The sequence below is a fragment of the Aspergillus puulaauensis genome, chromosome 4 (assembly GCF_016861865.1).
Source record: "Aspergillus puulaauensis MK2 DNA, chromosome 4, nearly complete sequence".
NCBI lineage: Eukaryota > Fungi > Ascomycota > Eurotiomycetes > Eurotiales > Aspergillaceae > Aspergillus > Aspergillus puulaauensis.
Genome location: NC_054860.1, coordinates 1,678,861 through 1,706,122, shown reverse-complemented (window position 1 = coordinate 1,706,122; position 27,262 = coordinate 1,678,861). Strand labels below are relative to the sequence as shown.

The 27,262-nt window shown below is 56.7% G+C and overlaps 8 protein-coding genes across 8 annotated transcripts; 4 read left to right on the top strand and 4 right to left on the bottom strand.

Moving 5' to 3' along the window:
• Nucleotides 1–451: 451 nt before the first annotated feature.
• APUU_40706S (type I iterative PKS) lies at nucleotides 452–8,244 on the bottom strand (the record flags this gene model as incomplete). The annotated part of the gene is made up of 3 exons (XM_041703808.1): nucleotides 452–7,797; nucleotides 7,846–7,990; nucleotides 8,050–8,244. The coding sequence occupies 3 exons, from the start codon at nucleotides 8,242–8,244 to the stop codon at nucleotides 452–454; spliced, it is 7,686 nt and encodes a 2,561-aa protein (XP_041556456.1).
• Nucleotides 8,245–8,719: 475 nt separating this feature from the next.
• On the top strand, nucleotides 8,720–9,208 carry APUU_40705A (nuclear transport factor 2 family protein; the record flags this gene model as incomplete). The annotated part of the gene is made up of 1 exon (XM_041703806.1): nucleotides 8,720–9,208. The coding sequence occupies one exon, from the start codon at nucleotides 8,720–8,722 to the stop codon at nucleotides 9,206–9,208; it is 489 nt and encodes a 162-aa protein (XP_041556455.1).
• Nucleotides 9,209–9,425: 217 nt separating this feature from the next.
• APUU_40704S (FAD-dependent oxidoreductase) lies at nucleotides 9,426–10,739 on the bottom strand (the record flags this gene model as incomplete). The annotated part of the gene is made up of 1 exon (XM_041703805.1): nucleotides 9,426–10,739. One exon carries the CDS (start codon nucleotides 10,737–10,739, stop codon nucleotides 9,426–9,428), a length of 1,314 nt encoding a protein of 437 aa, XP_041556454.1.
• A 427-nt stretch (nucleotides 10,740–11,166) lies between these two features.
• Nucleotides 11,167–17,937, top strand: APUU_40703A (putative polyketide synthase; the record flags this gene model as incomplete). The annotated part of the gene is made up of 1 exon (XM_041703804.1): nucleotides 11,167–17,937. The coding sequence occupies one exon, from the start codon at nucleotides 11,167–11,169 to the stop codon at nucleotides 17,935–17,937; it is 6,771 nt and encodes a 2,256-aa protein (XP_041556453.1).
• Nucleotides 17,938–18,426: 489 nt separating this feature from the next.
• On the top strand, nucleotides 18,427–19,281 carry APUU_40702A (uncharacterized protein; the record flags this gene model as incomplete). The annotated part of the gene is made up of 1 exon (XM_041703803.1): nucleotides 18,427–19,281. One exon carries the CDS (start codon nucleotides 18,427–18,429, stop codon nucleotides 19,279–19,281), a length of 855 nt encoding a protein of 284 aa, XP_041556452.1.
• A 341-nt stretch (nucleotides 19,282–19,622) lies between these two features.
• Nucleotides 19,623–20,316, top strand: APUU_40701A (nitroreductase family protein; the record flags this gene model as incomplete). The annotated part of the gene is made up of 2 exons (XM_041703802.1): nucleotides 19,623–19,928; nucleotides 19,996–20,316. 2 exons carry the CDS (start codon nucleotides 19,623–19,625, stop codon nucleotides 20,314–20,316), a joined length of 627 nt encoding a protein of 208 aa, XP_041556451.1.
• Nucleotides 20,317–20,689: 373 nt separating this feature from the next.
• Nucleotides 20,690–23,440, bottom strand: APUU_40700S (uncharacterized protein; the record flags this gene model as incomplete). The annotated part of the gene is made up of 1 exon (XM_041703801.1): nucleotides 20,690–23,440. The coding sequence occupies one exon, from the start codon at nucleotides 23,438–23,440 to the stop codon at nucleotides 20,690–20,692; it is 2,751 nt and encodes a 916-aa protein (XP_041556450.1).
• A 764-nt stretch (nucleotides 23,441–24,204) lies between these two features.
• Nucleotides 24,205–26,481, bottom strand: APUU_40699S (putative TBC domain protein; the record flags this gene model as incomplete). Its single annotated transcript, XM_041703800.1, has 2 exons — nucleotides 24,205–24,810; nucleotides 24,865–26,481. The coding sequence occupies 2 exons, from the start codon at nucleotides 26,479–26,481 to the stop codon at nucleotides 24,205–24,207; spliced, it is 2,223 nt and encodes a 740-aa protein (XP_041556449.1).
• Nucleotides 26,482–27,262: the final 781 nt, after the last annotated feature.

Here is a 27,262-nt window from a genome sequence, read left to right as displayed (position 1 = left end):
ACCCCCATGTCAGCGCGAAGAGACTGGGGCTTTCTTTTTCTGCAAGTCAACGACATGGCCGAGGACGTCTGCCCAGTCAGGATCGACAATTGATCAGTCCTGAGTATAAGAGGAACGAACGCTTGGTAGGAGTGCAGCTGTTGGAAACAATTGGAATGCCATTGGTCAGGTTCCGAGCCCTTGTTTGCCTTAGAAAGATGGCCCCAGATTGTATGTTGAGCCTGTAACTGTCGAAGTAAACAACAACAACCTACCTCTTGCACTAATAAAAGTCCTTTTGTTGGCATATGCAAATAAAAAGACGGCTACCAACCACTAGTGGATAGTCGAATGGTATTTCGATAAAAGAGGCTTGTATTGGTGCAAGAAGTCTAACGGTCTATATACTGAAGAATGGCAACAAAGCACAATCACAATCACAATCATAATTACAACACAATGATTCAGGACGTTAAGCCTGGAAATGCCTGCTCTTCTCCGCCACCAACCCAGCCAACGCCTGCAAACTATCCGACTGAAGGATATTAAAGATAGAAACATCCGCCGCCGCCTGCACCGCAAGCATATTCCTCAACTCGACCGCAACTAGCGAATCAACCCCAAAGTGCGCCGGCGGCTTGCCGAGATCAATCTCCGCAATGGGTGTCATGAAGATGTCCGCCAGCTTCTCCGCAATAGCCGCCCCAATGAGCCCTGCCCCTTCCTGCGCGTCGCTGGCCTCTGCGAGCTGCGCGGCAAGCGAGACACTGGTGTTTTCGCCGTCCTGTCGTCCTGGACTGGAAGAGGAGGCTTTAGAGTGCGGTCGTAGCGTTGCATACCGCGCATCACGGCCGAGCTGGGAACGACCGTTAGGGTCCCAGTGAGGACCTGGGGAGGAGGTCAGACCGACGATGATCTGATCGCGGCCGCGTGGATGTATCACGGCGGCGTTGAGGGCGCGGAGGACAATAGCCTCGTCGAGCATAGCGAATTCGGCATCCTTGCGCAGACGTTCAGCGACTCTGGCGTCTGTCGAGACGTAGCCGATATCCGAAATGGGGCCTAGGTCGATCGATACACCGGGCAGGTTCTGGGATTGGCGCCAGCGGGCCATGGCGTCTTCGTAGGAGCCGCCGGCGGCGTAGTTGCTTTGTGAGGCGATGCCTGCGATGCCGGAGACGGACGATAGCATGATGAAGAAATCGAGAGAGTCTGGGCGTGAGAACTCGGTGTGTAGGTTCCAGGTGCCGTGCAGCTTGGGACTCAGGCCGCTGCGCCAGTCGTTGAGGGTCATCTGTTCGAAGATGGAGTCGCGTAGGAGCATGGCGCCCTGGATGACGCCGCGAACTGGAGGGAAGCCGTCATCTTCGCAGGCCCTCAGAGCTACGGTCAGTGAGCTGGCGAGCGAGATGTCGCAGCTGACGGGCTTGACTCGACAGCCCATGTGCCGCAGTTCGTTGATGAAGAGTGCCCCGTCATTGTCCTTATTCCGGTCGAGATCGAGATTGCCAGCACTGCGAGATAGCAGGATCAGATGCTGAGCACCGTGAGCCACCAGCCAGTGCGCGACTGAACGCCCGATGCCCCCAACACCTCCCACTATGAGGTACGATGCATCGGGTCGGAGTTGGGTTCGAGCTGTTAAGCCCTTTGGACGGGGGACCACGTAGCCCTGCTCGTCCGATCCCGCTGAAAGGACCACTCTACCCATCTGGTCGCCTGTCTGGACGAAGCGGAAGGCCGCCTGGACATCCTGCATGGGGTAGACAGTAACAGGGCGAACCGGCTTCACCACCTGCTGTTCGACCAGGCTGGCGATCTCACCAAGCGCACGGTGCACATCGGGTCCTCGGCGCTGCAAGAGGGCTGGGACATCCATTGATACGAACGAGATGCCGCGGGAGAAAGACTCGAGTGCCATCAGGCTGTTGCTCTCGATGTCTGTCTTGCCGATATGCACCAAACAACCGAGAGCTGCAACTGTGCTGAGACTTTCCTGGAGCAGCGGACCAGAAACCGAGCTGAGCACGAGGTCCACGCCGCGGCCCTTGGTAGCAGCCAGAACAGCCGGGGCAAAGGATGCGTCGCGGCTGGTGAAGATGCGCTCAGACGAGATGCCGTATTCGCGCTCGAGAAGGTCTCGCTTCTCGGGGGAGCCGACTGTAGCGTAGATCTCCGTCACCCCCAGGTGCTTGGCCAGCATGATTGCGGCCTGTCCGATGGCCCCGGCTGCAGCATGGATGAGGACGGACTGCCCAGCTGTCAGGCTTGCGCTCTTGACGAGACCAAAGTAAGCAACTGTAAACGCCAGGGGAAGCGATGCGGCACTGGCAAAGTCCATGTCCTTTGGCATCTGCATGACCCCATGCCATGGGACGCGGACATTGCTGGCGAAGGATGTGCCGGTCGAAAGGGCCAGGACTCGGTCACCGACCCTGTAGCCCTTGGCCTGAGCCTCAGAGCCAAGTCGCGCAATGATACCGGCGCATTCGAAGCCCATGGATTGATCCTTGAGCTGGCCCATAGCGGCCATGACATCGCGGGAGCAAGCCCCGTGAGCTCGAGGGGTGATCTCCACGAGTTCTGGCGATAGCTCAACCAGTCCGTGGGCTTCATCATCAACAAAAGCAAGCGTGTCCAGGTGTCCTGGGATACCGACTTGCAGCCGGAGCTGTCGGTCCTGGAAAAGGTCTTCCAAGGGAATGCTCTCGTCCTGGGCACTCCAGCTCGGCACGAGCGGGCCAGTGACCATGTTGTTGTATTGCTCGTCCTTGTAGTAGCGGGGAACATGCAAGACACCGTTTCGCTCGGCGTACTCGAACTCGGCTGGGCCGGTTTGAGTGTCGCCATGCCCGAATCCCTCCTCGAGGACCTGCACGATAGCCGACACGGCTGCATCTGAATGAGTATCTGCATCTGCATGAGGGTCAAGGTCCACCGAGATAAAGCGGCGGCTGATGTATTCATTGCGCAGCACACGCAAGAAGCCCTGATGCACAGCACGTTCAGGGGCCTCACTCTCAACAGTCCCCCCAGTCGAGACCCAGAGCAGGCCGCTGCACTGCGTGACCATAGCGCGGAGGCCCTCCATGCGCACTGCATCGAGGTCCGACAGAATCGGCCCGTCAATCTCGCCGATAAACACACAGATCTTGTCCTTGTATGTGTCGCTACTGCTCTTTTCCAACACGAGGTGCGCCGTCACGGTACCGGTCAAGGCCTGGATGCGCTGGCACAACTGGTCGACAATGGCGGGTGATGGGGGTGTCTTGGTGCTGGACACGACTGCAATGCTGTCTTTCACCTTGCTCAGGTCGGATTTCTGGTCCGAGGCTGGTACAGTGGACATGATGACGCTGTTGGTATGGATATCGCTCTCCGAGTCATGGATCTCAAGGTCAACGCCGCTGAAGCCCGCTTCGTGAAGCACGGTGTCCCAGGACGAGACTGGATTCTTGTCCTGCAACCAGCCTGGACGTAAAGCAAAGACAAAGTCCGCATCAACCTGACTCTTCGTCGTCTCCGCAAAGAGCAGCGTGCCCCCTGGCTTCAGCAGAGTGCGTACATGTTCCAGCGCACTGGCCGGGCTTTTGACAGGTAGAGCATGCAAGGATACAACAGCGTCGTAGCTCTCTAGGGCAAACTTCTGCTTGGATGGACTCTGCTCAATATCGAGTTGATCGAACTCGAGCAAATCAGCCCAGTCGGCAAGCTGAACACGCGCATCCTCCAGTGATTCTGACGATGGCTCAGTGAAGTGCCAGCTGGCCAACAGGTTCGTGTCGAGGGTCTCCAGTATGCGACGTGTGGCGAGAGCACCAGAACCGCTTCCAATCTGGAGGACGCGAGCACCTGGGCTCTTGTGCGCAACCGTTTGTAGCAGAGTAGAGAGCTGTCTGAGGGACGAGGACTGACGCATTGAGTTGGCGTTGTATTCATCCATTAAGCTGCGGACTTCTTCTTCCACGCTGCGCTCACCACGAAGGATAGATGGGAGGAGGGGTCCGAGACGGCGGATCACCTTCTTATCAACGCTCTCCATGCTCTTCTGAGGCTTCCCAGGCACCTCGGTACTTTGAGTGGCCAATCCACGTAGCAATGCGTAGTATTTGGCCAGATGTGGCTGTTCCTGCAGGCCGGCCACGTCCCCCGGAGTCAGCTCACGTAGGGCATCAGAGGCATAAGCAATGCACAAGCGCTGTAGGTCCCTGACCACATCTGCCTCCTGATTAGGGGTCATAGACGCCAGATGCGTCTTGATCTGTTCAAAAGCCAGCGGGTTTCGAAGCGAAAGGTCAGGTCCCCAGACAAGCTTGCTGCACACCTCCTCCATCGAGGTGCTAGCTGAGCTCCCCCTTCCCAGCGACGCCAGCTCGACGCCCTGCATCCTGAGCACTGCGTCATCCGTCTTGCCGTCGAACACTGTAATATCGGCCCTCCCGCGCTGGGGGTCGTCATGGAGTAGGGACGTGTCGCACTGCAGCATGTGGCCGATCTGGCGGCTGATGTTGCTGGATATCCACATTGACGCGACAGACCGCGGGAGCTTAGGCTCTTCCTGTAGCGCGCCGACCCTGGGGAGGGCGGAATAAAAGGCCACAACAACGGCGTCGAGGGTGATTGGGTGCAGCAGGCTGTGCTGTGCGGCCACCTCCGGGTCTGTATCAGACGAAGCTTCGTGGCGGACCGTGATGTCGCATATGGATCGCGGTTCCCGGCCATCCTGGATTATCTGGTTTGTGTTTTGGAAGAGAGGGCCGTGATAGACGCTGCGGGCTCTGAGATTGGCAAATAAGTCTTGTGGGTTTGGCTGGCGGGTGTATGTCGACAGTGGACGTCGTTCGGTCAGGACAGCAGACTTCTCCTCCTCCTCTATACCAACCATCCCCGTAGCGTGCAGTGTCCACCGGTTCTCCAATGTGACAGACGAGACCTCAAAGCGCCACCAGCCCTTCGCCCCGATCTCACGCTCAGGGACAGGCTGGAGCGTAGTCCGGATCTCCACGCCATCCGCGTTATCCGGAATGACAAGAGCAAACAAGAAGTTGATATCCCGCAGACGGAATCCCGAGATTGTCTTCTTGTCCTGACCAGTCATTAACTGCAACTGCCTAGCGGCCTCGATTGCAAGGCAAATGTAGCCGGCGCCTGGGTACACAATGCTGCCCTGAACCATATGATCGCGCAGCCACGGGGTTTCGGTGACGCGCAGTACCCTGCGCCAGACGGACGCGCTGGGGTCATTGCCGGCGACGGGCATGCCGAGGAGTTCGTGGGGAGGCTGGCTGCGCTCGCGAATGGCGCGGTTGACTCGGGACTCTTGCCAGTGGCGCATCGAGTGGTTCCAGGGATATGATGGGAGGTCGGTGAGGACCTGGGGGCCCTCGTCCTCGTACGTAGGAACAGGGAAATTGAGCTGGTCGATGGCGAGGGATTGTCCGTGACGGAACAGGTTGAGCGCGGCGGAGCGCATACTGTCGCCTGCGTGCTCGTCGCGGACGAGACAGCCCCAGTATGGGAGCTCCATGCCTTCGAACTCGGGCAGGGATAGTATCTCGCGGATCGGGCCTCCTAGGGCTGTATGAGGGCCGACCTCGAGAAGGACATCGACGCTTCTGCCCGTCGGGTCGTCGGGATCCCCGAGAACCATCTCTGTCAGGGAATCAACGAACTCGACCGGCTGCACCAGACTACCGACCCAGTGGTCGGGGCTGGCAATCTCTTTAATGTCGGTGATGCGCCCGCCAGTGACTGCAGATGAGAATACCGCCTTGAGCTGCTTGTCATCTTTAGATACACCACTCCGGGCCATCTCGATTCGAAGACGCTCCCGGTACGCATCGGCGAAGGGGTCCATATGGTGGGAGTGGTATGCCTGTTGGACCTTGAGGCGGCGAGCAAACACGTCGTCCTGCTTGCACAGGTCGGTAATCTCGTCAACGGCGTCTTCATCGCCAGAGATGGTGACACTCTGAGGGCTGTTGACGCATGCAACCACCGCTTTGCCCTTGGTCAGCCTGTCGAGGTAGGGCTGCACCGCGTCAACACCCAGCCCGACTGCCGCCATAGCACCTTTAGCAGATCCCGGTGCGCGCTGCGTCTCGTCTGCGACAAGGATGGCGCGGAAGTAGGCTGTAGCTATGGCCTGACGATGCGTGAGGGCTCCCACAGCAAACGCCGCTGAAATCTCACCAGAGGAGTGGCTGGCGACTCCTGATGCCGTGATGCCCCAGGATTCAAGCAGACGGACGAGAGCAATCTGCAGCGCCACGCAAATGGGAATGCTGATCTTCGTGTCGTGGACCTTTGATGTCTTCCTGTCACGCTGCAGCTCCTCGAGCAGTGACCAGTCAGCCCCGAGGGCGTTCAGGTACGTCTCAGCCTCCTCAATGGACCGGCGGAAGACAGGGTACAGGCTCAGTAGCTCCCGGCCCATGGCATACCACTGCGCGCCCTGGCCGGTGAAGACCATCCCGATGCGTGGGCTGTCAGAGGCTCGACGGGTTGGCTTAAAACGGGGCGATTCAAGGGCTTGGATCGCGGAGTCGAGAGTCCCGTTATCGAGACGGACCTGGTGCGCTGCAACCCACTGGAACAGGGTCCGACGCTCGCCTAAGGTGTAGCTTAGATTCTGCAGCAGCTGCGCAGAGGCTTTGGGGTCAAGCGCCTTGTGCTTTTCCAGATAGTCTTTGAGGTCGGAAACCATTTGCTGGCAGCCTCGTTCGTCGCGCGCACTGAGGACGAGCACTTTGGCGTCCGAGACATCTTCATCGCCTTCCAGGTCGTTGCCATTGACGAGTTCAAAATCCAGACCTGAATTCAAGGTCCAAGAGTCGGCGTCCTCCAAAATGACATGGGCATTGGCACCGCCGTAGCCAAAGTTGTTGATTGACATGCGGTGAGGGCCATCGACCAGACTGTCAGGCCACTGCTCCATCGTCCTCACCACCTTGAGCCGCCACTCGTCCAGCTTGAGCTTGGGGTTAGGCGTTTCATAGTTGACAGTCGGCGGAATCAACCCCTTCTCGAGGCACAAGACACCTTTGATCATGGCCGCAAGACCCGAAACGGCCTCCGTATGGCCTACATTGGTCTTTACAGAGCCAATACGCAGATAGTGGTCCTTGTCGTCCCGGCCTTGGCCTTCGCTGAAGATAGAAGCCATGGCTTGTGCTTCAATTGGGTCCCCAGTGGGCGTGCCCGTGCCATGAGCCTCGAAATACTGGGTGCCGCGAGGGTCAAGGCCAGCACGGCTGTAGCATTCCCGCATGAGGTCTACCTGTGCTGCACCGGACGGCGTGGTAATGGTGTCCGTCTTGCCATCCTGGTTCAATGCTGTCTCCCGGATCACTGCGCGGATGGGGTCATTGGCAGCCAGCGCATCGGACAGTCGCTTGATGATGATGGTGGCCACGCCCTCGCCACGACCATACCCATTAGCACGGGAGTCAAACGAGTACGACCGCCCGTCCGGCGACAGCATCCCCAGCGACCCGATGGCCTTGAATGTGTCCGGGTTCAGCATCACGTTGGCGCCGGTCACCATGGACATGTCGGCCTCGCGGTTGCGCAAGGTCTGGACTGCTTGGTGCAGAGCTACCAGGGTCGTCGAACAGCCGGTTTCGAGGGTCATGCTGGCGCCCCGGAAGTCGAAGAAGTGCGAGATGCGGTTCGATGACATCGGGCTCCATGTGCCGACTACGTTGAATCGGGGCAGTCGGTCTTCGTCGCGGATGATTCCCTCCTGGTAGTCGTGGGCGAAGACGCCGGCGAAGACGGACGTCTGGGACCCCATTACCTGGGACAGGGGCAGGCCGGCTGCGATAGTTAGATCATTTCAATATGACTTGAAAGCACAGAGCAGACCGTTTTCAAGCGCTTCGTAAGCGGATTCGAGCTGCAGCCGGAATTGAGGGTCGACCACCTGGGCCATCTCCGTCGAGTAGTTGAAGAAGGCTGCATCAAAGGCTGCTACGTCCTCGTCCAGAAAGTGGCCCCCTTTGACATGTGTCTGGCTTGTCAGTAAACTTCTATTTTGTGCAGAGATCTAGTTTGGGTAGAGAGGGATACCGTGCTGGTTCTTTCGTGGTTTGCGTGATAGACTCCTTTGAGGCTATACCGGTCCTCTGGAATCTCACTCCAGCCGGTCTTGCCTGACGCCATAAGGTCCCAGAGCTTGTCTGGATTGCTGGCACCGCCGGAAAACTTGCAGCTCATGCCGATGATGGCAATCGGCTCACTGGCCCACTCGCTGTCGGTGTCCATTTCGTAGTAGAGGTCGGCTTGAATATTTAGTTTAGGGGATAGGTAGCAGTGCAGCAAATATGGCAAGTATTCTAAGATGGAGATATTCATATACATATATATAGATAGATAGATAGATAGATAGATACGCCTTTACCGTACAATCAATTGATTCACCGAGCTTATCATCAGCTACACTACAGTAAGAATGGGCGGGCAAACCTACTCCCTAATCCTAATTCCTAGCCCTAATAACCACTGGGGCTGTGTCGGGGCTCAAAATAGTTACAACGCTGCATTTATTGTCCGGCACGCGAAAACTTCATGCGACATCTCACGTCAGGGTGAGCGACGGAAGTAAGTTATTTATTTGTTGTATACTCCGTCTATATATTAAAGGGCAGATGTGTCTTGTACATCGACATCAACTTGCCTTCATCTCTACAACCCTACAACCCTTTACAGACAATCATCTACAATCTCTACAATCTCTACAATGGTTCGAAACGGAACCCCCCTCCCAGCCAAACTAGCCGGCCCCCCTCTCAGCGACCGCGAGGCCATCACCGACGCGTGCTACCGGGCCTTCGCCTCAATCGACCACGCCAGCGAGTCGCTCCTCGAGTCCAGCGCAACGCCCGACATCTACACCGACATCGCCTTCAAAGCATGCAACGGCTACGAAGAGCTCAAGAACCAGGTGTGGATTAACGTTGCCGAGCGCGTCGACACCGTCCACTATCTCTCCAACGTCCGTGTCAGCGTCGACACTGAAACCACTGCCCGCGTTACCTTCAATGCTCAGGCGGTGCATTGTATCGTGGGTAAGGGGTATGAGCCGGATTCGACTAAGTTCACTACCGGTGCTTTCTATGCTTGTGATGCTGTTAAGGTGGATGATCTTTGGAAGTTGAAGACGATGAAGTCGACTCATGTTTGGTCTACTGGGGATCGGTCTATCATGAAGCCCCCGAGCAGTGAATAGATAGGTAGATAGGACAATTTCAGTGTTGGCTCTCACGGTGTCTTAATATCTTCAATATCTTTCAGTCAGCAGGGTTGTTTGATGATTAAAAGCTTTTTAAGCAATCTCCGGCTTGGAGAATCTATACAATCAGAAGTCCAAGTTCGGACACAAGATAAAAATAATATGTAATGATATATATAAATTTTTAAATTTTTAAAAGCTAAATCGATACATATCAATCTACTGACTTTCGGTGACTCTTCGCCAACGCACGCAGTTCCGGCTCCAGAGGCCCCAGCACATCATAAGCCACCACATTCCCCCAGTTCTCCTCGAGCTTCTGCTTCATCCGCTGCGGATCACGGCCTGTCGGTCCGTACCTCCAGTGGTACATCTGGCCCATCTGACGTGAGTGGTGATGGATCCACCGGCCTCGCTCCAGCCTTGCTCCGCTGTACGTCTGGAGCGCCTCTCCCAACGCCTCCTTCAGCTCTCCACCAGCAAGGGCCCTCTGCTGCACCGACTCCAGGAGCGTACAGATAACAAGGGCGTCCTCAACGCCAGTGCAGGCCCCCACTCCCATATACGGGGTACTGGCGTGTGCAGCGTCGCCGACGAGACAGACTCGCCCGCGGGCATATGTCGAGGGCGGCTTATCTTCCAGATCAAAGATCCCCCACTTGACAACCTTCTCCGGATAAAGCTTCCAGATGTCCGCAATCTGCGGGCTGAACCCCTGGAACACCTTTGCAATCTCGCTGCGGTCGACTTGGACCGTCATCCTGTCGGGGTCGGGAAACTCCGAGTCCTCGTAAGCGAAGACGGCGATGTTGAGCAGCGTCATGGACATGACGGGGTAGCAGAGAAGGTCCGCATTTGGGCCGAGATGGTTGCAGGCGTTCTTCGTCACCTTTTCGCCGAGGGCTGCGATGCCCACGTCGATGGGGACCATGGTGCGGTACGTGACGGTGTGACTGAATCCTGCGCGGCTCTCGCCGGCGAGCATGACGTTCCGGGTTGCTGAATGGATGCCATCACAGCCGAGCAGGACATCGGCCTGTGCGGCGCTGCCGTCGTCGAAGTGCAGAGTAACTTTGTCGTTGTCGTCGTCCTCGTCGTAGCCCGCGAGCTGCTTCCCAAAGACCGTCGCTTCTTCAGGCAGCATGGCCGCCATGCCCTTGAGGAACTGCGACCGCACGCAGCCCCAAAAGCTGAGGTTATTGGTAGGCGTCCGGAAGAGCAGCGCCTTGGACTCATCTTCCGCGTCCTCGTTTGTGCGAGGGTGGAAGCCGTCCCAGTAGGCGTTGCTTGTGCTGGCGTCGGATTTGCCGCTCATGCTGCCTAGCAGCTCGACGAGGGCTGGGTCGATCATCTCCATCCATTCTCGCGCTGCGCCGGTGAATGCGAACCCGGCGCTGACCTCGTGCCAGGTTGAGGCTCGTTCGTAGATGATGGCGTTGATGCCCCGGCGGCGCAGGCCGATTGCGGTCATGACGCCGATGATGCCGCCGCCGACGACGGCTACTTGGAGGGGTGCGGTGCTTTTCATGGTGGTAATAATTAATTGATGAAGAGGATGTAGTGAAGGTAATGGCAATGGAATATTAAATCTATATATATCCATACCCGGGGCTGAGTCCGGACTTTGGATTCCCCTTTGACTTAGGGCTCCGGATCAATTCATATAACAGATGTAACGGAGTAGGGAGTGGCACCGCATCATCTGCCTAACGTTCAGACCCGGTTTAACATGTTCAACATTCAGCATCAATGTGCTTAGGATGATAAGCTGGGGCTGAGTCCGCTGATATTTTGTCCGGAGTGTCAGCTTCTTCTGCGCGAAAGATACTGCGTGGATAGCTCTGAGTATGTATCTACACGGTATTTATACTGAATGAACTGGACGTTTCTGCAACCAATGCATACCATTATTTCTTCTTTATTTCTTTCCAAAGACTAGTATATCTATATTAAAAATGAAGCCATCAACCACAGCAACAAGCTTCATCTTTGGAGGCCACATCGGCCCCCAGACCAAGACCTCACTGGGAAAAGAAGTCCGCAAGATCGCCAACGGCCCAAATGGAGGATGGATCCTCGACACCCTGGCCGGCATGCCACGGTACTGGGAGGCCGTGACGGAGAAGATCCCCGAAGTAGCCAGCACGATGCAAGGCCCTCGCTTGCTGGCCGGTCTTGAATCGTGGTTTCGAACCGGTTCTGACTCGGACGACTCGGACTCGCTGGCTCCAGACGCGGAGCTCCCAGATCTTTGGCTCGGGATCCTGATGGTTGCCATCCAGCTGGATCAGTATTGGCGCTATCTGGAGAGCCGATTCGCAGACACAGCCGTCGACGACCTACAGGCAGAGCTAGTCAAGGAGGAGAAGGTCGAGGCAGTTGGGTTCTGCGCTGGCATGATCGCCGCCGTCGCCATTGCCAGCTCGCACACTCGACAAGAATTCGAACAGTACGGCGCCGTGGCCCTGCGCATCGCGGCCCTGATGGCAGTCCTTGTAGGCGCCACCGAGGAGTGGACCAAAGCGACAGGAAAAGGCAGGTCGGTCTCGATAGCCACAGCCTGGAGAACCCGCAAGCAGGGCGAGGATCTGGCGCGCATCGTCTCGAAGATGTCTCCCGACGCCTATATCTCTGTTATCCTCGACGACGCCCGAGCCACGGTGACAGTGTCAGAACGCCTCGCGCCCAAGCTGGCCCGGCAGCTCCGAGCAGCTGGCGTCACGGCCATCCAGCTCGCGTTCAGGGGCCAGCTTCACTCCCCGACGGCAGAGCGCGAACGTCTCACCGAGGCTGTGATTGAACTGTGCCACGCGATGCCTGGGCTACAGTATCCCGACGCTGCCCGGCTCGCACTGCCCATCAATCAAGTCGACGGTCACGAAACGGGCTTGGTGGGGATGGTCCTGCGCTCTATGCTGGTGAAGCAGTTGGACTGGACCAGCACTGCTTCCAAGCTGGCGCTGGACAAGGAGCTCTCTCGTGTTGAATTTGGGTTCGACAGGCCCCTGCCTCCCCCGGTGGTGCGTGCCTTTGGTGCTAAGCTTGACTATACGGAGGTCGATGTTCCCAAGGACCGACGACAACCACACGACAAGGACAGCGAGCCTGTCGATGCTGAACCAGTGCACGTCGCAGAGCCGCGTCAAAAAGAAGAAGCAATTGCAGTAGTGGGCATGTCGCTCAAGGTCGCAGGAGCCAACGACCTGGACGAGTTCCAGCAGATGCTCAAGACCGGCCAGTCGCAGCACCAGCTCATCACCGACGACCGGATGACGCCCAACATGATGTTTCGTGACAAGGACGCCAGTCGGAAGTGGTATGGGAACTTTGTGCGCGACCCAGACGCCTTCGACCACAAGTTCTTCAAGAAGAGCCCGCGCGAGTCCATGGCGATAGACCCCCAGGGCCGGCTGTCCCTCGAGGCCGCGTATCAAGCTCTGGAGCAGTCTGGCTATTTCAACGAGCTGGCCATGACAAGCGCTGCTGAGCAGGAAAGGAAGAAGCACGTTGGTGTCTATGTCGGGCTGTGCTCCTACGAGTACGATTCCAACGTCCACTGCCATCCCCCCAGCGCCTTCACGACGACGGGCGAGCTGCGCAGTTTTATCCCCGGCCGCGTCTCGCATTACTTTGGATGGACGGGCCCGTCGTTGACCTTTGATACCGCATGCTCTTCGTCCACTGTCGCCCTCCACAATGCCTGCAGGGACCTGCTGTCCGGCGAGGTCCCGGCCGCGCTGTGTGGTGGTGTCAATGTCCTGACAAGCCTGCAGTGGACGCAGAACTTGGCCGCTGGCAGCTTCATCAGCCCGACGGGCCAGTGCAAGCCCTTTGACTCTGGTGCAGATGGGTATTGCCGCGGCGACGGAATTGCCTACGTCTTCCTGAAGAAGCTCTCAACCGCCGTGGCCGATGGCAATACCGTGCTAGGCACCATTCGCTCGACAGGCGTCAACCAGAACCTCAACACCACGCCGCTCTTTGTCCCCAATGTCCCGTCGCTGTCGACGCTCTTCAACGAGGTGATTCGCAAGGCACGCGTCGACCCACGCGAGATCTCGCTCGTCGAATGCCACGGCACTGGCACGCCGGTGGGCGATCCTGCTGAATGGCAAAGCATCCGGAATGCCGTGGCCGGTCCGCGACGAGATACGGTTCTGCCTATTGGGTCGGCAAAGGGGCATGTTGGCCATACTGAAGGTGCATCAGGCCTGGTCTCCCTGATCAAGGTGCTGCTGATGATGCGAGGCAACTTCATCCCGCCACAGGCCAGCTTCAACACCATGAACCCCGGGATCCACGCTCAGCCCTCGGACAACATGGAGGTCGTCACGGCCCTGCGCTCGTGGCCGGGAGCCCGCAAGGTGGCTCTGCTCAATAACTACGGGGCCTGTGGATCCAATTCAAGCGCGATCGTCGCTCACTCGGCGCATAAGCCTGGCAAAGGCCCTTTGCCTGGGGCGCAACGACTCCCGTTTTGGATCTCCGGCCTCGATGCCCGCAGCATCGCAGCGTACAGCACCGCACTGGCCCCGTACCTCCAGACCCAGTCGCAGGACCAGACGAGCCTCGCCGATGTCTCGTTCAACATGAAATGGCAATCGAACCCCGGTCTGTCGCAAGGAATGATCTTCAGCTGCAGCACCGTGGACGAGCTCCAGGCCAAACTCGCCCAGGCAGCTAGGGCTACCAAGGACACAGCCCTAAGTGTCGGCATTGCGCCGGTGAAGCCTGAGCGCCCCGTCATTCTGTGCTTCGGAGGCCAGGTCTCGACATTCATTGCCCTGGATCGCGCGGTATATGAAGGCGCATCAGTGTTCAGACACCATCTGGACACCTGCAATGCCGCCATCACGTCTCACGGCCTGCAGAGTATCTATCCCGATATATTCTCTAGCGAGCCATATCAGGATACGATCAAGCTCCAGACAGCTCTCTTTGCGGTGCAATATGCCTCGGCCAGGGCCTGGATGGACTGTGGGATCGCCGACAAGGTGGTCTCGGTGGTGGGCCACAGCTTTGGGGAAATCACAGCCCTCTGTGTTGCAGGCGTGCTGAGTCTGGAGGACACGGTCCAGTTAATCGCCGGTCGAGCCAGGCTGGTGCAGACTGCTTGGGGGCCTGACTCCGGCTCCATGATGGCCATCGAGGCCGACGAAGCCGTGGTGCAAGCTCTGCTGCAGGAATCCAACGCGAAATCCGACGGGACCGCAGGCATCGCATGCTACAACGGCCCTCGCAGCTTCACCGTGGCTGGATCAACCAGGGCCATTGACGCATTCGCCGCCACGCTGCCAGGAAAGGAGGTCAAGAGCAAGCGTCTCAACGTCACCAATGCCTTCCACTCGGCCTTGGTAGAGGGCATCGTCGAACGTCTAGGGGAGGTTGGCAAGAGAGCCAGCTTCCATGACGCCGTCATCCCGATAGAACGAGCCACCGAGCATGGCGCCGACTCTGAATCCACGCTGGACTGGACGTTTGTTGGCTCGCACATGCGCCAGCCGGTCTTCTTCCACCATGCTGTCCAGCGACTCGCAGCGAAGCATCCCGAGGCTATCTTCCTGGAAGCTGGGTCCAACTCGACCATCACCGTCATGGCATCGCGCGCCCTTGCCAGCCCGCAGTCCCAGTCGCAGTCGAAGTCGACGCACCACTTCCAGTCCATCGCCATCACCAACACCAGCAAGGGCATCGACAGGCTCACCGATGCAACAGTCGACCTCTGGAAACAGGGCCTACGCGTGTCTTTCTGGGCACATCATCGCCTCCAGAAGGACGAGTATGCGCAGCTCCTCTTGCCGCCTTATCAGTTCGAAAAGACACGGCACTGGCTCGAGCTGAAGTCGCCAGTCGAGCAAGCCCTGAAGATTGCTCAAGTCCAGGACGAAACCAAGACTCAGCAGGAGCACGCCAACCCGACGTCTCTCGACATGTGGACCTTCCTAGGCTTTCAGGAGCACAAGAAGAAGTCCAAGCTGGCTCGATTCCGCATCAATACCTCCTCAGACAAGTACCAGCGTCTCTTCGCAACCCACTTCATCGCAAAGACAGCGCCCATTGCCCCAGCCACGCTCGAGATCGACATAGCCATCGAAGCCCTCTTCAGTCTCAATCCGGAATGGAGACGTGGTGGTTTCTCGCCGACCATCCGCGACATGCTCAGTCACTCGCCCATGTGCGCGGACTCCACGCGCGAGTACTTGCTCGACCTGGAGTCTCGAAATGCAGCAGAGACGGAATGGAATTGGACTATTCACAGCACATCTTCCTCTTCTTCTCCAGACAAGCACGCTGAGGGCCGCATCACCATGAACTCACCATCCGACCCAGCCGCGCTGCAGGAATTCGGACGCTGGAAGCGCACTGTCACATACGCGCAGTGCCAGGCTGTTCTGGCATTAGGTCCACACGATGAAGGCGTGGAGGCCCTGCAGGGGCGCAACGTGTACCGGGCCTTTGAAGACGTCGTCGACTTGGGGCCTGTATACCGCGGCGTGAAGTACATCGTGGGCGTGGGCCAGGAGAAAGGGGAAGAGAAGGGGGAAGGGGAGTGTGTGAGTGCAGGAATCGTGCATAAACAACACTCCGGTGATACCTGGCTAGACGTCCCCAGGGCAGACTGCTACGGCCAGATTGCAGGCATGTACGTTAACCTGCTGACGGACATTCCTGGGAGTGATATGTTTGTTGCCACCGGGCTGGAGCTGGTGATGCGCTCGCCAGATCAGACTGTGTCTGTGACGGATGGCCGGGAGAATGGTTCAGGCATCTGGCATGTCCTCGCTCGCCACGCACGTCAGGGCGAAAAGGCCTACGTGACTGATATCTTTGTCTTTGATGCTGAGACGGGGGCGCTGGCGGAGGTCATCCTGGGCCTGCAATATGTCCGCGTCCCCAAGGCCACAATGAGCAAGATCCTGGCGCGAGTGACGACGGACAAGTCGTTTGTACGAAGCACTGCAGCGTCTCTGCCGCCTCATCCTCATCCTCGTGGCGAGCCTCTCACTGCTACTGCTACTGCTGCTACCAAACCGGCACCTCCCAAAGCAACCAATATCGCAAACAAAGTATGCAACGTGGTTGCCAACGTTTCCGGCATCGAAGCCAGCGAATTGAGCCTCGACAGCGAAATGGCCGACTTGGGCATTGATTCCCTGATGGCCATGGAAGTGGCGCGCGAGATGGAGACCACATTCCACTGCACCCTCGACAGCACCGAGACAATGGTCGCCACCAGCATTCGCGACTTTGCTGCCTGCGTGTCGAGTGCGTTGGCGAGGGCTGGTCAAGACGCTGGCGGTGACGGTGATGGTGACGGTGGCTCGTCCAGCACCGAGAGCGATTCTGTGCTTTCGGACTGGGGTCAGGACACCGACTCTGATATCTCGACGCCGGATGACGCCTCGGTCATCACCAGCAAGAGTCACGATCCGGTGAGTGGTCCACTCACCCCTGCGATACAGGATGTTGATCGTGGCGATGTAGCAGCCCGAGAGGCAGAGGCCCTGCGTCTAGTCGAAGCCTACACAGCCGGCTGGGAGTCGCCGGCTCTTAAAGACGCCAGCAACAGCACCATCACTGGATCTGGAGCTGGAGCTGTGGTGATTGTGACAGGCGCATCTGGCAGCCTGGGATCGCACATTGTCCAAGCCCTCGCCGAGCGCCCCGACGTCGCAAGTGTCGTCTGCATCAACCGCGCCGCCAAGGATACGCCCCCAGAGAGCCGACAAGAAGAAGCCCTCTCTTCCAGAGGCATAACACTGTCGCCGACTGCCCGTGAGAAACTGCATGTATACGGGACCGACACGTCAAAGACCCATCTCGGTCTCTCGAACCAGGAATACACCTGGCTCGCCCAGCACGGCACGCACATCATCCACAACGCATGGCCCATGAGCGCTACACGGCCACTCAAGGCTTTCGAGCCCCAACTCCAGGTAATGCGGAACCTGCTGGATCTGGCGCGCGACATGGCCCTGGAAGACGGGCCGCGCAGAATCGGATTCCAGTTTATCTCTTCGATTGGCGTGACGGGGTTTTCGGACAAATCTCCCATCCTCGAGCAGCCCATGGCAATGGCCGCGGCGATACCCAGTGGCTATAACGAGGCCAAGTGGGCGTGCGAGCGCATGTTGGCCGACACGCTGCGCCGCCACCCGCGGGTTTTCAGGGCAATGATGGCCCGGCCAGGCCAGGTTTCTGGATCGACAGCAAGTGGGTTCTGGAATCCGGTCGAGCACTTTGCGTTTGTTGTGAAGAGTGCGCATGCGCTGAAGCTGTTTCCTGATCTGCAGGGCGTGCTGCATTGGTTGCCTGTGGACAAATCTGCCGGCGTCATGGTGGATCTGCTCAATATCGGCGCTGAAGAAGAAGACTCAGGAGAGGTGTACCCGGTCTATCACGTCGATAACCCTGTTGGCCAGTCGTGGAAGGAAATGGTGCTGGTTCTGGCGGCGTCTCTGGATATCCCAGCCCACGGCATCGTTCCCTTTAGGGAGTGGATCCGGCGAGTTCGTGAATCGTCGCTACCACCGGCGCAGAATCCGGCGTCCATGGGGCTTGGGTTCCTTGAGAGTCATTTTGAACGCATGGCTTGCGGTGGGATCGTGCTGGACACGCAGCATGCAAAGGAGCACTCGAAAACTATGGCCGCACAAGGGCCGGTGAGTGCTGAGGTTGTTCGGTCGTATGTCTCGTCTTGGAAGGCGATGGGGTTTCTTCATTAAATTACTCTCATTAGAAGTTACTTGTGATTATAATAGAGCGCTGTTTATTATAGAATGCCAATAGTATCGAGTCATCTCCCGTCCTCCAAGTACAGCAAGATTCTAAGATGTGCCTGCTCTATATGCAAGAGAATGATGTAAAGATCATACTGAATACGTCAGTCGTCTCGGAAGATAACAATGTGGTTTTACCGTGATATGTATGTTTCTGTAGCCGACTGGGCAGGTCCTGATTGCATCGTGGTGTTGAACATCATACAGGGCCTAGCAAGCATTGTCCAGTCCAACAGTCCAGATACTGAGTATGACAGCAGCATGACTCGAGACTCGCCCAGCGTTTCGATAATCCGTCGATAAGCAGACTATAAGCGGACTATCATAACTCCAGCTGCCCTAATGAGTAACCCCGAAGAGGATATCAGACATATAAAGAGATATCAGACGTATAAACAGACTCCCCGGACTGAAGACCAGCAACCATTCAACAACATGAACAACATGAACAACATGAACACAACGATCCACCTACCACGCATCCTCTGCCTCCACGGCGGAGGCACCAACGCCGCGATCTTCCAGATGCAGTGCCGCGTGCTCGAGAAGCGCCTTGGCCGTTCATTTCGTCTCGTCTATGCACAGGCTCCATTCACCAGTACAGAACCCGGGCCAGACGTAACGTCCGTCTACAGAAACTACGGGCCTTTCAGGGTCTGGTTCTGCGATCACAACATGTCCAAAGTCCTGACATCCCGGGATGTTGCTACAGCGATTGACACCAGTCTCGCACTCGCCATGGCTGCCGACGACGCAAAGGGCGCGACGGGCGACTGGGTTGGCCTGTTGGGCTTCAGCCAGGGCGCAAAGGCCGCAGTTAGCATTCTATACCGGCAGCAACGGTGTGCAATCACCAACTTCCGGTTCGCGATCCTCTTTGCTGGTCGTGGGCCGTTGGTGTGGCTCATGCCGGACCTCCCCCGGCCGGACGGTCTGGTCGACGCCGCTACACCGTTCACATACGCCTCTTCTCCCTGGATGGCTATGGGCTCTGACGAACATATGCTGCAGCTGCCTACGGTGCATGTTCATGGGGTGAACGACCCTGGCCTGGAGTATCACCGAGACCTGCTTCGGGAGTACTGCGACCCGCTGCAGGCCACGCTGTTGGAGTGGGCGGGCGACCATCGCATGCCGATTAAGAGCAGAGACGTCGAGGCAGTGGTACAACAGATTCACCGAGTTGCAAGAGAGACAGAGACGCCATCCGTAATGATGACTGGGAAGGGTTTCTATGGAAGGTCGGTCGAGAATGGCTTCTCGCTACAAAGTTTGAGCATGTACATTTGAATTATTATGGCGGCGTTAATACCACAATATTTGTATCACAATTCTATACCACAATTCTATACACGAGTATATGCATGTCAGCGCGGAACAACATTAATCTGAATATCCTTGTCGTACTATCTTACGCTCAGCCGGGGAAACAATGTTGAAGCGGACTTTTTAGGGCCCAACACAGCCCCCTGCTTCACGCTTATAAGGCCAGCATCCCCATGAGAGCAAGAACAGTCTCAATCACAATGTCCAGCCCATCCAACACCCTTGCGACCTCTCTCTGGCGTACAACAAGATATCTAAATCTCCCAAGACCCTTCTCAAGACTCGCCTGCTCTCGTTCTCGCAACATGCCCTCCATCACCACCGACCAGTGGCTCGAAGCCGCCGCCTACCGTCGCAGCGTCCGTGCTTTGGGAGGAACCTCCAAGGTCCCAGATGAACGAGTCCATGAGATCGTCGCCAAAGTCCTTTCCTTTGCGCCCTCGTCTTACAATACCCAGCCCGTCCGCATCTCGCTTGCCTTTGGCGAGAAGCACAAGGAGCTCTGGAGCATTATCCTCAGGGACGCCGAGCCGATCCTCAAGTCAATCAATCCTGGCCTCTGGCAGAAGCTGGGGCCTGTTTTCGAGGGCCATAAAGCTGCATATGGATCCGTATGTTGCACCTGTCACTTGTCACTCAAACCATCTAACTGGGTAACCATCTAACATGCATGCACAGGTCCTCTTCTGGGAGCGCGGCGAGACGACAAAAGAAGCCTCTGAGACACACAAAGCAACCGGGCACATGTTTGGCGAATGGGGCGAGCATACTCAGGGCATCCACCAGGTCCTTGTCTGGACGGCCTTGGAACTGGAGGGCGTCGGGGCCAATCTGCAGCACATGAACGCCATTCCGCCCATCGAGGCTGCCATCAAGAAGTTCGCGGGCGTCCCTGAAGATTATAAACTCAAGGCGCACTTGAACTATGGCGATGAGTTGGCTGCTCGTCCGGAGAATCCGCCGAAATTGCCTATTACTGAGACGCTCTCGGTTCTATGATAGATTAGATGGATAATGGCATGGTCTTAGACTAGTACTGTTTAGTATTATAAGGGTTCCTTGACTCTTGGGATATCTAGAGTTGTTCTTATAAATATCTGAACTTGTGCTGAATCTTTTACTGTATTAGCGCAGTGCGTATAGCAGTCCTACTAGGAAAAAGACTATAAGTGTTAGAAAATTGATCTTTTATCTTCCTGGCACTAAACAGAAAGGATAGAAAATCAAGTACGTATGTATGACAGGGTATCAATAACAAACGCCCAAACAGCACCGACTTCCGACGCCGACGCCGAACCGGTAATACCACACAATACAATACAGCCCATCAATCATGGACATTCATTCCACATCAGCGTAGGCATAACCAGCATCAATACTCCGAAGCAAGAGGAAACCCATCAATCCCAACCCCTTCTTTCCGTCCCCGGATCACCGACCTCAAACAAGCACCCACGCCCTCCAAATCGCCTAGCAGGCCCACATGACCACGGTCAGACTTGACGAGTCCATCGCGGATAACCCTGTACCCGTGCGGCAGCATCGCCGCGCTAGCAAGACAGACCCCATCACCAGCGGCGAAGGCCAGATCGTCATACGCCGATGTGTACTTGATCGCCTCGCGAGAAGCGACGCGAGCGCCGTACACCGTTGGCACGGATTTGGAGTACAGTACCGCGAAGGGCGGGTATTTATTGCTCTGCTGGTGGCTGTCGTTGTGGAGGGTCTCGTGCTTGAAGGCCCGAACCTCGGCGAGGGTGCGTGCGAGGTACTCTCGCGCAGCGGCCGGATGAAGCGTGATAGGTTGGGTGTTTGGGGTTGTGGAAGATGAGCCCTTGGGGTTCGTGGCGGGACCAGGGAGGCCTTCGCCCTTTGGAGGAAAGTGATTAGCGGGGTTGAGGTTGTGTGCTGCGGCTGCTGCGGTTGTCGAGGAGTTGTTGCGGCTGTGACTGCCACCGCTGCCGTTGGTGATTGTGGGGGAGTCGGGTGTGAAGTTGTCTAGGTCTGTACTGTCGTCTGCTGAGGAGTTGGACAGGATGGTGGAGAAACGCTTGCGGATAGGGAGATTGAGCGCGCTTGTTGAAGTGGGCACGGGTAGGGGCTGCGCTATGCAAGGGGAGAGGCGGTATTCGTCCCAGGTATCCGGGTCGAAGTAGTCGAGACTATATTCTTCCTTTGTGCGCTTGTCGATAAAGCAGTGGCCCTTTTCGGGGAGGAGCGCGAAACTCGTCCGGAAGGTGAAGTTGACTTGCGCGGTCAGAACGCGAGAACTGAGGAGCACGTCGTCACCATTGCGGAGAGGCCCGAGGATATTGACACAGTGCTGCGGGACACCGGCATAAACAACACCTGCGAAGAGCTCGGGCCGTTGGTTGATTGCATGCCGAGCGATTAGACCGCCGAGACTGTGAGCAATCACATATGCACCTCGCTTGTGCGGCGGAACGTCGGGGGCATTGCACGGCAAACCCTCAAGATACTTTATCAAGCGTTTTGAGAGGAGATGAGGGCTAAGTCGCCAGTCGTAGCCGTAGTTGTGGACGCGTAGGTCGCCACGGACGGTATTTTCGCACTTCTGCAGCCGCTTGAGCAGTCGTCGACAGATATCAACCGGGCCAACGTGCGAAAGCACTCCGTCCGGAATGATGCTCTCTTCCATGCGTTCTTCGTCTTCACGTGTCAAACCGACCTCAAGGTCCACCTTTCGCAGATTGAGTCCCACCTTCATGGGAACCCAGAGTTGCCGGTGCGGTGGTTTGGCCGAGCGTAGGATTGAGCCCCGATAGCCACCCATAACCACCACGTCTCCGGTCAGCTCGCTCATAGCTTCATAGAGGATAGGATTGGTTGTGGCGAGGCTCGAGCGAGGCGACTTCGCCCACGGCATCGTTAAATTCGATGACTGATCTTCGGGGTACGCACGAGTCTCGAGCGGCGGAGCCAACCCTGCCGAAGCGCCTGTTTCGTCCGTCTCTGCCCTGCGGTGGGAAGCATCAGAGAGAAACTGTTTGTAACCCCAATCGCTGCGCAGGTCCTGTAAGTGAAGAGTGGGCATGCTCAGAAGCCGACTGCTCGAATCCTGCAGGGTATCCTTGATGGCCTTGAACCGGCTGTTCGTCTGGGAATGGATATGCTCGTACTGAGGACGATGCTCCAGCGACGATGCAGTAGACGAAGCCCGCAGGTACAACGACTGGTCTGAAGACGACCGGCGCAGGGTTGGATTCGAACCGACGAAGGAATACTTGCCGCGAGTGCTCGCAGACGGAGCCTGCAGCGGCCTCAATTCGCCGATCGGATCCTCCGCAGGAGCGGTATCAGTGGCAAACTGTGTACCATTTGAGGGTGGTGAACCAGCAGTAATCTCCGGCGAACGCTGCGGTGACCGAGGCACTGCAGACACACCACCCTCATCACCGCCGCCAGTATTACCGCCATTACCACCATCCTGGTCCAAATTAAGCCGCGACGACCAACTGCGTGAGCGATTCCTGGACACAGACACCAAGCTGCCGCTCCTCAAATGCAACGACGGAAAGAACTTCTTCAGCCGGCTGCCCGTATGGCTATCCCCCGACCACGCGCGCGGCCTTAACGGCAGGGTGCTCTTCAAAAGCGACCTCGTAAAGCTCGTCCGTGGTCCGTGTCCCTGTCCCTCTTTGATCGGCGCAGGAGTTGTGGCGGCTTTCCCACCCGCTGCCGCTCCAGCTCCATATCCCCCCTGGTCCTTATTATTATAAACATTATTATTGCCGCTATCGTCCGTCAACCCCTCTGGCTCCTCTGTGATATCCGGCGCAAAAATGCCCTCGTTCTCAAAGAAGCCGCCATTGCGCTCCATAATGCGCGTCTTCTCCTCCGCAGGCGTCAAGCGAGACTTCAGTCGACTCTGGTCATAGCCCATGCTGACCCCGATTACGTCGTCGGCGTCGGCTTCGTCAGTCATGTTGGCGGGATGGGGGGCGCCCGCGTCCTCGCTGTCGGAGGGGCTGTCTCCGCTCAACTCCCCGCCGAGAGCGCCGGTGGGATACCCATTGACTTTGGGACTGGCATTGGGGATGGAATTGATGCGGGCATCGTGGGGGATGGCGATTGCACCCGGGCGACGAGAGGAATAATGCATAGTCGGGTGGATTGGCGAGACATCCCAAGCAAGGACGGGCCCGGAGGAACAGGGTATAGGTAAGGATGACGATAACAATATATATAAGTAATAAAGAAGAATACAATACAAGCCGAGGGAAAAGAAAGGAAGAGAGGACTTCCGGCTCAAGGATTTGATTTCGGAGGCGATGGATGGACCGGACGAACAGGGAAGACAGAAAAAGAAAGGGTCCACTGCACAGCCTTCTTTCCGGGTCCCCCGGAAGTAGCCTTTCGAATCTCACTCAAGATAGTGAACATGAGCATAAAAAAGGAATAATAACGCCAATTGGGCCGAGCCCGGCTCGAGCTGCCATATCTTGCTTGTCTGGTCTCAACCCCATTGTTGCGTAGCCTGGATATCATCGATCTACTCGTGATCGGGGGCGATCTTAGTGTTGTTGCTGTTTGCGGGCGGAAATTCTCTGTCATGTGATAATGCTTAACTGCTTATCGATAATGATGATGTCATTGTGCAGATGACTCAGCAATACCTCATTAGTTAAGTTATGCAGGCCGTGACAAGCAAATGCTAAGACGAGAAGTTTACGAACTGCCCAATGAGCTTAATTCAGTTACCTATCTGACGAAAAACTAATTCATGGAAAAGTGGATTAAAAATGCTTCATACAGGAGGTTATTTACAGTAAAAGTCCTCGCAACCAATCACGCGATGCTAGAGACTCGTATTCGTTCCAGTCTCGTATACTTTTGAGGTATTTAAACGAGGGGCAAGAAGGAGTATTATGATGCCTGCGCGCGCACCTTGCCTGCCTCTCGCATCTCAGTCATGAACCCGTCCTCATCGCCGGCAGATGACAGGATCCAGTAATCGCCCGCACTAGCTAGTCCACCTCCAAATCCTGCTACAGGAGCTGCAGGCGCACTACGACGCTCCTTAGGTCGGGCTCCCACGTCGTGTGGTCCCCAGGCAAGGATGTTCTTAGCTGCAAGACGGCTTTGGTCGTCCGGCTTGGTGAAACCAAACAGTTGCGTCTGCAGGCAGCCGAGAATTGCAACCGCAGCACGAATCATGATGCTGTCACCCTCGAAGACCCAGCAGTCCCAAACACGGCTGAGACGCTCTAGGTCGAGGCCGTTGGTGAGAAGCGACTGGAACATGTTTCCGAAGATCTCCTCGTCCGACAGACGCAGAGTGTCATAGAGATGGGTGGCCAGGCGTGGGAATTTGTAGCGAAGCGTCGTGGACGCCAGCGAGTAAGTTCGTCCAACCGCCCCGCGGTCCATAGTCATAAACGCAACGGGCAGAGGTCGGTTAAGCGCATTCGCCATAGCGCAGAAAGCGGACGAAGGGGTTGGGAATTGAAGCACAAGAAGCGCGGCAATGGTCTGCGAATCATTAGCTTGAGAGTCAACTTTCCTGTAATGGTGGGGAAAACAAACATGAAGACCTCTCGCGTATCCTACATCACTCCGATACATCGAGTACGCCTCCAGCACATCGACCAGCGTTTCCCGCAGCGGGCCACCTTCTTGGAAGAGGTTCAGCTCCGGGAAAGCATTCGAGACATCGTTCTGGATCATGTCAAACCACTCCATCAATCTTTTATTGCTTTCGCCCGAGTCGCCCTCAGACTTGGCACGAGCGTCCTTGGCTCGCTTGAGGGCTTTGTTGAACGATTCATCAGACAGAGCCAGCTCATTCCCAATGGCACGACTCCAGGTCGGTCCTCGGATACGTGATGGTATACCCCGCCACCACAGCTCGCGGGTGCGGGTTTCACCAATGGCTTTTGTCCAGTTAGGATAAACGTAGTCATCCCAAATCTGCTGAAGCGTATCGCGGGTGTTATCTCGTTCGCATTTGGCTGAAGCTGCCTTTGCGACTTTACGCTTTTCTGCTTCCCGAGACTGTTCCATCATTCGCTTATACTCCTTGAGATGCCGCTTTTCCTCCTTCTGGTCCTTTGGAGGAAGCCAGCTGGGACGAGTGCGCGTAAGAACCTTTTCCTTCTCTTTGCTAATTGGCAACGGGTCGATCATGATATTGGACTTTTGAACAGGCGGCAATTCAATTGCGGCCTTGGAGTCCCGCTTCGATTCATCACTAGATCTCAATGAGGAAGTTCCACTCTGGAGGCTATCTCCACGCTTTCGATCACTCGCGTCGGCGTGAAATTCCAGAGCCTGAGTAAGGTTCTTCGCCTCCTCGGACAGGTCGGACATCATGCTATTATAAGAGTAAAGGCGAGGGTTGCGAGGTGAAATCTGGCCACGTTCGGGACCAGCCGAGCTAGATCGGACCATCTGTCGATTGGGTCGAGAAGTAGCAGGCGATAGTTGAGCCGGAGTTGCAACAGACGCGTCAGAGACTGAATGCGATAGAGGGAAAGGCCGAGGCCCAGGGCTCTGCCGGTTAGGGCTGTGGTCTCTAGACGGGGCACGGTCCTCAGCTGGCCGTGGGGAAATAGGGATATTCCATAAGCTGGCATCTTCCGGGAGCTCGTCATCTGAATCATGGTATTCTTCCTCCAACTCCTTCAGCGACTTGCGATTGCGCTGCCACGACGGTTTTCGGTTAAGAGATAGAGTATTGGCGGGCGATGGAGATAGAGTCTGCGTTGATGCTGCAGGAGACGAGGCGATGCCCGGTGAGGGTCGGAGGGGCGAAGCAGACCGATTACGACGAGTCTTCGAGGACGGTCGCGGGGTTTGCAAGTCACGCGAGCTAGTCATGAGCTTTGGACCAGGGCGTGCCTGTGATGGGTACGGGCTTCTCGGTGAATTAGAGATTAAATCGCGAGTATTCGAGGACGGCGACTTGGCCAGCATCCTCGCTGTCGAGGCCCGCGCGACCCCGGGGGCTCGGCCATAGGGAACAGAGGGCTGCATATATGACACGGATTCATCTTCTAGGCCGATTTCTTCAAAGTTCCCAACATCTGTAAAGGCCCCGTCGGGGCTAGACATGCGCGAGGAGGATCGGTAAGACGAGGACTTGGAGGACTTGGACCCCGAGAGTTCGGGCGGGGAATTCGGTGCGGTGAAAACGGCCGTCATAGCGGTCGATGGTGTAGTTTCGAGTCTCGACTCACCGGTGCAGCCGAGCTGGGTGTATTATAATTATTACGATTCAGTAGCGGTATGCTGTCGTCAAAGAGGCGATCGATCGCGTTGTGGGGGCGAGAAAAATGCGGACCGGCAGCAACAAAAACGAAGGTCTGACGGGGGGGACTCGAGCGTCCCAGCAGCGCCGTTATATTAATATTCCACAAGGAGGCCCAGGGCCATTAATCACCAGTCAATAACTAGGGCTGGTATCCAGGACTGCGTTTTCCAGCGCGTTATGCAGCCACCAGAGTTGCGAAGGGTGAACAGGGGTGGGAGTAAGAAAAGAGATAGATAGGAAAAGGGAGGAGCGAGAGGGAGGGAGAACGAGAGTAGAGACGGCGAGGTCGGGGGATAGAAAAAGAAAGGAAGGTCGACGACGCAAGCGAAAGACAGGATCGAGACGGACGAGCGAAAGAAGTCGTGAAAAAGCTACGAAAGCGAAAGGGACGAAAAGAGCGAAGAATGGGGAGCGGGAGATGATTCCATCACCGAGCGCAGTCCATTCCAGGTTCTCAGCCGAACGCAGAGACTAAGGGTCTAACTCTACTACGGCCGACGGGCGTGCGCTGATGCCTGAGGCTTGTCGCGCTCTCCAATGATCGTGGACGATCGCGGTCCAGACACTGGCTGCGCTGCTTTTCATTTGCTGCGCGCGGCGATCAGCATCAAATTAGTTTAGGGGACAACTCAGTGCGGAGTCGCGACGTTATTTCCAGCATTGAGATGAAGG